This window comes from Macadamia integrifolia, chromosome 11 (assembly GCF_013358625.1).
Source record: "Macadamia integrifolia cultivar HAES 741 chromosome 11, SCU_Mint_v3, whole genome shotgun sequence".
Classification (NCBI taxonomy): domain Eukaryota; kingdom Viridiplantae; phylum Streptophyta; class Magnoliopsida; order Proteales; family Proteaceae; genus Macadamia; species Macadamia integrifolia.
The window spans coordinates 32,431,294-32,439,803 of record NC_056567.1 but is presented as its reverse complement, the minus strand read 5'-3'; the positions used below and the strand labels follow the sequence as shown (position 1 = coordinate 32,439,803).

At 34.5% G+C, this 8,510-nt stretch overlaps 1 protein-coding gene across 2 annotated transcripts in view; it reads left to right on the top strand.

The window, feature by feature from the left end:
• The window catches only part of LOC122092838 (outer mitochondrial transmembrane helix translocase), a 21,299-nt gene extending 20,609 nt beyond the window's left edge, over positions 1 to 690 (top strand). Inside the window, exons 13-14 of one of the 2 annotated variants that reach the window (XM_042663130.1) lie at positions 233 to 293; positions 370 to 690. In XM_042663130.1, coding sequence (XP_042519064.1) covers positions 233 to 293; positions 370 to 534 — 226 coding nt within the window. In that variant the 3' untranslated portion in view covers positions 535 to 690. Of the gene's footprint in view, positions 1 to 124; positions 294 to 369 lie in introns of those variants that run through there. The other variant, XM_042663131.1, reaches the window with a different exon arrangement.
• Positions 691 to 8,510: the final 7,820 nt, after the last annotated feature.

Here is an 8,510-nt window from a genome sequence, read left to right as displayed (position 1 = left end):
TTGGGGGTTGTGGGGGGAGTATCTTTGGGATTTCTAGGTCTCCAAGCACAGTGCACCCGTGGCCATGGGATTATGGGTACTGAACTATGCACCCCTTGCTTGTCATTTCTTGGGATATGCACAGATACACTTTCATGGGATATAGACACACATGCCTGTGCTGTATGTTACATACACTTCAGTCAACATTCTGATTGGCTCTCATCATCTAATCAACACTGGATATGTGTAGAATGTCGGGGAGGGATATCAGGGATATTTGCCAACAAGCAGAGCGGCATTGGGCCTCAAAGGTAATGCAGTTCAGTTGCTCTACTTTTATTTCTCTCAGCGATTGGTATAACAAACCCTGATTAATGATTTTGATAGATAATTCGAGGACAAGCACCTAATGATGCAGTACAAGTGCGACTTCCACCGCTCGAGGAATACATTGAGAGTGCTTTGAATCGACAGAAGGCTCTACTCAGTATTTCATACCAGGAAAACCAAAATAATCTTCCGAGGAAAAAGAGCCCTTTGGGTTTTGAATGATGGATATACTACATAGATGTGAATTTTAAAGTTAGCAGGGTACATGGGCAAATTTAATTCAATAGTTGATACAATTGATTTAGAAGTCATTTGTCAGTGATGAGCAATAGTTGATATATCATTTTTTTTTTTAAATGGATTGCGTGAAATTGTACATATAGACGGATAGACCTATTGGATGAAATAACATACTTTTTGATAATGTTTCTGCCGTTTCTGTTTCAAGAAACGGCAGAAACATAAATTTCCGTTTCTAGAAACAGAAACGGAATTGAAGGTGTTTGATAAGTCATGTTTTTAGAAGTCGATAGTAACTAATGAAAAAATGGCCACAAGTCGTTTCCAGAAATGGCGAAACAAGTTGAACTTGTTTCGCCTGGGTCGTTTCTTGAACCATAAATAAGTAAAAATTTCTATTTCTATTTCTGAAAATAAGTGAAACGAAACAGTTTTATCAAACGCTTTTTACTCCGTTTCTGCTATTTCTGGAAACAGAAATGGTAGAAACACGTTTCTTGAAACGTTATCAAACGGGCCCTTAATATAAGCACGTAAGTGGTTGACATTGTTCACAATTTTATGGCCTTTTATGTAGTTTTGTGACACCGATGACCATCTGTTGTACCGCTTTAGTTTTGGCAATTCTTTTTTCACATTTTGATAGTTTCTTTTGAAGGTGAATCCTTCGATAAAGAGATTGATGGTGATTATGGCTTTCCTAAGGTCATTTGAACTTTGGCCTACCCTTACCAAACCAGTAAGTTACATGTATTGCATTAAAAGTAGGTTGTGATCGCTTCTTGACAGTCTCTCCTTTGACTTTGACAAAAGATATGACCCTCCTCATATCCCACAATGGTGGGAGGTGAAATGATCAGTCTGCCCCCCATGCAATGGTAAAGGAATTCTCTTTGGATACTTTCTCGTGCATGTTTCCATTGACCCTTGTGCACATATAGGAATCACAGTCGCCCACACACTTCCTCACCCTTAATCTATTATCTACTAGTTTATTCTTAAATCAAAATATCTAGGAAAAATTATATAATTACCCATTTTTGAGTTTCCCTTTACAAAATTACCCACACTATGTTTTAGTTTACAAAAATACATAAAATCAGGTTTTACCTCTCCTCTCTCCATCGTTTTTTACAACACCAAAAAAAATGAAAACACCAAAGCATCTACCTAGCACCACCTCTCCCAGTCTCCCATGGATGGTTGCCTCTGCGGGTCGGATTCACTATTCACAGGTCATGGGCAATAAATACGATGAGCATCTACCACTTCTTCCTTGCCTCCTCAAAGATTTAAAAAAACCTGAAAATCGCAGCTGAATCCCGTGATATGATCTTCAATCACCCCCTGAGGCCATTAACTACGAAGCATCGCTGGAGTTCAGTGAATAGAGAAACTGAGTGGGACGTAATTAATGATGGTTCCCCTATAGTTGACAACACCAACTTTTCCCTGCTTCCATCATCCTTCCTTCCAAGAGAAAGAAAAAGAGATAAAGAGAGAAGAAATCTCAACGGAATGTCGAACAAGGAACCATTTGTTCTTGGTGCTATTGCTTCCATAGTTTTATTTTTTCACCTTTGTTCATAATAATGAAGAATGAAGACTAACTCAGTATAGAGGAACCCATCAGGTAGAAAAACTTTAGTCACTAGAAAAGCCAAACGGAGAAGAGTTTTTGGGATTGGTTTGTTGTAGTCTTGAATTTCCTTTGCTCCTCCTTGAGCGCTTGTGTGTTGCCCAGTTCATTTTTGGAGGAGAAAAATTGCCAGGAAATCTATGAAATCAGCAAGAATGAGGGAGGAGTGAAGGACTGTATAAATCAAATAACAATATTTTTTTTCTGGGTTGCCCAATTTATTTCTCATGGAGTGTTGCCAACGATGAGAAGCAGCAATTTCCGACAAAAACAGGAGGCGGTGTGAGGCAGGGGCAAGGGAGGGATAGAGGTTGCAGGAGAGTTGGGTGGTGTAGTTACAGAGAAGGTGATCTGAGAAGGGGGAAAGTGAAGGTAGTTAGGGGTAAAAATGGTAAAATAAAACGTCAGTTGAGTGATGTTACTGTTTTGGGTAATTTTGTAAACCCAAACAGTAACTGGGTAGTTTAGTAATGAGAAACCTAAAAGCTGGTAATCAAGTAGTTTTCCCAAATATCTAACTGATCTAATAATTTAACACCTTATCTGGTCAATGTTTAATCGATGGTTGGAGTCGTTCGATTGTTTTATTGTCCTAGGAATAGCCCATCAGACAGTTCCCTTATTAGTCTAAGGGTGTCAATCTGTCAGTTTGGTTCGGTTTTGGTCGGGTTGAATCGGTTTCAGTCTAAGAATGAGGGAGAACAAAACTAATCCGTTAAGGAATTTTGATTTTCAGTCGGTTTTGGTTTCGGTTCGATTTGATTTCAGTTTATTCGGTTTTTTAGTATTGGGTTAACACCGGCTTAGATCAGTTTTTAATTGGGCTTGAATCATAATGAAATTTTGCATTCATAACCTATAGTGATGAAATATTTGACAAAAACACTTTAAATTTGTGATAAATAATGGTTTATCATTGTAAGGGAACGATAACTAATATTGAAACTAATGGATAACTAATTAGTAAGAAGATAACTAATTTTAAAATCACAAAATGAACCCTATTATCCAATCATTCATTTAACTATCCAACTAATTTTACATAGTGAACAAGGAAATCAATGCAAGCATTGTTACAATTTACAAATCAATTTCTTATCTATAACTTCATATTCATTGATTTGTAACAATTCTCCTTAAAACAAAAAATGTTCTCACTAATATTGTAAAAGATGGACAATCAATTCACCAATTTATAATCTCATAATCATTTTTTTTTATCAGTTTCATTCGGTTTGGTTTTAGTTCAGTTATTGATCGGTTTGGTTTGGACCGATTTTTAGTCAGTTCTAACATACCTCAGTTCAAAACCAATCCACTAAGGATCGGTTTGGTTCGGTCTCGATTTTTTCGATCGATTTTATCGGTTCAAGCTAGGGATTGACACCCCTATATTAGTCCATGAGCATGTGGACATGTGCTGTTATGTTGGTAGTTATAGCAAGAGAAACTTAAAGAGAACAACAAATTCACCCATGGAAGGTGAGGGACCCCAAGGCCATAATCAATTTCAACCAATCTCTTGTGGAATTGATGTGGGATCAGATATGAGATTGTAACAGATCACCATGTTTTCGTAATGACGTTCGCAAAACTATCGTGTAAGGTGAGTGAGACCAATGCCATATCAACCTCTTCCTCCCCCCCCCCCCCCCCAACACACACACAGTCTCACAGAATTGATGTGGGATCAGCTTTTGTATGATTGATATGGACTGGTGTCCACTGTAGCTCACTCTGAATCAGGTAATCCTTTATAAGCAGTTCTACTTTGCTCTAGCTATCTCTACTTGGCAATAGGCAGTCCTTTCCTAATAGATTCACTCACCTTATACCATGAGCGACTTCTTTGATGCCATCAGTATGATGATATAAGAACTCATTATTAGAACTTTTATGTGGGTTTAACTGATACTGATTGATCCATTGGGCCCAAGCAATTATAGACTCACTCTAATTAAAAAACTTCTAGCTCTTTTCATTGTGAGAGTGGAATAGGGTTTTAGGGATTCTATTATAAATAGAATACTGACGGTCCCTACAGCTATTACTTAATGCCTTATTGGTTTTAGGAGCACTGCTTTCTCACAAGAGTAAGTGCACAGAAATAGAGGAAACCCTAGAGTAAGAGGTTGCAGAAGATCTCAGTAGAGGGACTCCACTTCCGTAGTTTTTCATTGTCATTTTTCTTTAACCACATGGGACAGAGATTCGTGGGGCTTCTAAACTTACACAGGTAATTCTCTATTCCCATTTATGTTTCATGTCATGGGTGTCTCATTGATTATCATAGATATGATAAATCTATATGGTTATGTATTTTAAGATCTATGAAGGAAGTACTTTATTAATATTGGTTTAGGGACTATACACATGGTTAAATCTTTTATCATTGGTTTATAACTTTTGTATTCTAACACCAATAGGGTTATTTATATGATTCTATGGTAAAGAATCCCAACAACTGGGCATTGTAATGTTTATTTTGCTAATAGTTACATGCTTGTTCTTTTACATGTAAAATAATATTTAGTTTATGTTTAAATAATCCATAAATTTAAGCTGCCAAGTGTAGTTGTAAGCTATTGCAGTAGAATTGCTTGAACCCACCAAAATGATAAAATCTAAGGTTACTGCAATAGGTTTGCAACTCAAAAGTTTTGTCTTATTTTCAAAGACATAGAAAATTATTGGCAGAAATTAGGTAATGCTTGTCCAAAGGCGACATTATCAAAGATAAGCATAAAGGCAAGTGTAATATAGGCAGACCTTAACCTAGAAGTTGGTATTCATCCAAAGGTGATAGTAATTTTTGAAGTTGAAGAGCTTTCACAGTCATTGTAGTTTTTTAGTGGACCAGTGACCAAAAGGTTGAGAATGTAGTTTGGTTGACACTCTGATTATGTTTAATGGTTAGTGATGTAATATCGATTTTAATTTTATTGATGTTACACGTATTTATTATATACTGAATGGATTATTCTTCCTTTAGTTGAACCATTAAACTGAATGTCTTTAAAAGTGGCTTGAGAATATGGATATCTATATATACCTCAAAGACCTAGTTTTCTATACTAGGAAAATCAAATCAATAGTTGGTATTATGTTTTTAAAACAAAGATTTTTTACCCTAAAAGGTATTAGACAGTTGATCAATGGCAATAGGGTGGATGAGTGTTTTATGACTATGACCATAGGTTATATGTTTATTAATGTGTTATTTTTGTATTCTGATTAGATCAATTCGGACTGGTTGGGTTGGATTAGTATCGGTTTTGATTAATCCAATACCAAATTCTCAAACACTATCATTATTCTTTGAAAACTTATTTATAACATTAATTAATAAAAATGTTTGGTTTTCTTTTGTTTTTAGGCTTATGTGAACAAATTTATATGTATGTCACATTTAACGAATTTTGTTCTTCAATAAATGGATTAATTTATGACTAGTCGAACAAATGGAAAAATAGAATTATGGACCTTAAGCTATTTTATGTGGCTTGACCAGTGGGAGGATAAATTCGACATATTAGGTTGCTAGTGGGAGGATAAATTCAATGTACTATATCATTTTTCATGCAAAATAATTATTTTAAGTTTTGCATTAATTTATTATTATCATGATATTGAAAAATTATTTATGACTGAAATATATAGTAAATTTATATTCATGTCATTTTGTGCTTATATGTTTTGTTTGAAACACCCTATGATTGATAAATATGTCAGAATTAAACTGGGTGTGAGCTTTCATACATTTTATGCTACACAATACATTTCTAAGAAGCTATGAAAGGATTGGTTGGAATCCACCAAAATGGCATATCTTATTCTTTTATAGTTTTTTCAAGTGCAGCAAAGTTAGTGTCATTTGCCCAAAGGTGATGTTACTCAAGTTAAAGAAAATACATGTATGAAAAGAACTGTAACTTAGAGGTTTCTAAGTCTATATGTGATAAAAATAATTATATTTTCACATTAAATTTGGATTTACAAGAGGATCAGTGCATTTTTATCCCAAATGATATGAATGTAGCTACTGTTGCGACTCTTGTGACTCTTGTGTGTTTTATCTGCTAGATGTACATTTATTGTATATTTTATTTGTTAGATGTATATATTAAATTTTCTAGCCAGATTATTTGGTGTGTATGAATACCTGAGATTTTTAGGGTTATGTGATCTGGTTTTAGTTCTCAGGGAATCCAAACATGTGTTGTTGCTGATCAAAGCACAACTGAAGGAAAATAGAAACAATTTTATTACCCTATTAAGTTTATAATGATTTTAGAGTAATTTTACAATGATTTTGTCTTAAATCCTATTCTCTAAATTATTTATGTACATTCCTGCTTCATTTGTTTGTGTTATCCCTGATTGTGTAAGAAATACATTAAAGCATACACTTCTGTACGTATTTCATCTCTAATGTGAAAAACATAATAAGAATGAGTGAAACCCACCAAAGTGATACATTCAATTCAATTGTGTTTCCCAAAGTAAATGTGAAATTTATCTAAAGGTGATGTTACCCAAGTTTATCGACAAAGTGCTTAAGAGCCATGTTTTCTGACATTAGTGTTATTGAGGTTTTTTGATATGCTTGGTTAGTGGGAGTTTATGATATTATTTAACCAAAGATATTATGGTGGTAAAAGTTAAAGTTTAAAGGCGGTGTCTGCTAAAGTTTATTGACAGTGCTTAGCCAAAGTAATTAACGATAGTCAAGGTAATTAGTGATGTATAGCAGTATTTAGCCAAAGTCTATGATTTATGATGGTATTTAACCTAAGTTCAAAGAAGTGGTAGTTTACCATAGGCGATTTATTAAAGTTTATGATTTATGGTGGTATTTAACATAAATTTATGATAGTAGTGATTAACCACAGGTGATTTGTCAAAGTTTGTGATTTATGGTGGTATTTAACCTAAATCCATGGAAGTGACGGTTAGCCATAGGCGATATGTCAAAGTAAGATATTAATTCAAGAAAATGACGGTTTGCCCAAGTGTTAATTAATATCAAAGTTTACTACCTGTGAGGTTTTCAAGATAAATTGATTTTTAGATCAAAAAAGAACTTATAAGGAAATGTATATTTCATGTGATCATAGGTATGATATCAATTCATTATATATATATATATATATATATGTTTCCAGACGATTTGGATTGATAGTTTTCTATTGTTTGCAATATTAGATAGTTATATGCCGTATATTAAGGTGTATTTTCTACTATTGTTCAACAGTAAAAATGATTGATTGAATCAAAGTTTATTATAATGGTGTTCAGTCTTGAGATTATTTGACCAAGTGTCAATGGAAAGACATCAATATCAGTGTAGCCCAAGTGAGAGATTGTTAGAACTTTTATGTGGATTTAACTGATACCGATTGATCCATTGAGCCTAAGCATTTATAGACACCCACTCTAATTAGGAAACTCCTAGCTATTTCCATTGTGAGAGTGGAATAGAATTTTAGGGATTCTATTATAAACAGAATACTGACAGTCCCTACAACTATTACTATTAGCCTTATTGATTTTGAGAGCACTACTTTCTCACAAAAGTAAATGCACATAAATAAAGGAAACCCTAGAGTAAGAGGCTGCAAAAGATCTCAGTAAAGGGACTCCATTTGCGTAATTCTTCATTGCCATCTATCTTTAACCACATGAGACAGAGGTTCGTGGGACTTCTAAACTTATACTGGTACTTCTCTATTCTCATTTATGCTTCATGTCATAAGTGTCCCATTGATTATCATAGATATGGTAAATCTATATAATTATGTATTTTAAGATCTATGAAAAGAGTACTTTATTGATATTGGTTTAGAGACTATACCCATGGTCAAATCTTTTATCATTGGTTTATGACTTTTGTATTCTAACACAAATGGGGTTATTTTTTATAATTCTATGATAAAAAATCTCAACACTCGTGCCCTCAAAATCAATGTATAAGGTGAGGTATCTAAGCCTATTTCAGAGTCTTTGCTTTGCAACATGTAGTCATTTTCTAATGGCTTTCACTTTGGTACTACATCGTCTATTTCGTATAAGGGTTGATATTGAGGATCAATTGTTGTGATGCTAGGAGATTGATGCTTAGTTGGTTGCTCTCTTCTTCTCCTCTCTCCCTCTTCCCTCTAATCCCTTGGTTTCTGTGGTTGTGTAATCTCCTGGGTAGCTGCATAGCATTGTATCACTTATGTATTACAAAAAAGAAAAGGGATAAGAACCCTACCCACTTACGTGACTCTACGCCAAGACACAGGTGGGTACAAAAAGTCCATGCTCCCCCCCCCCC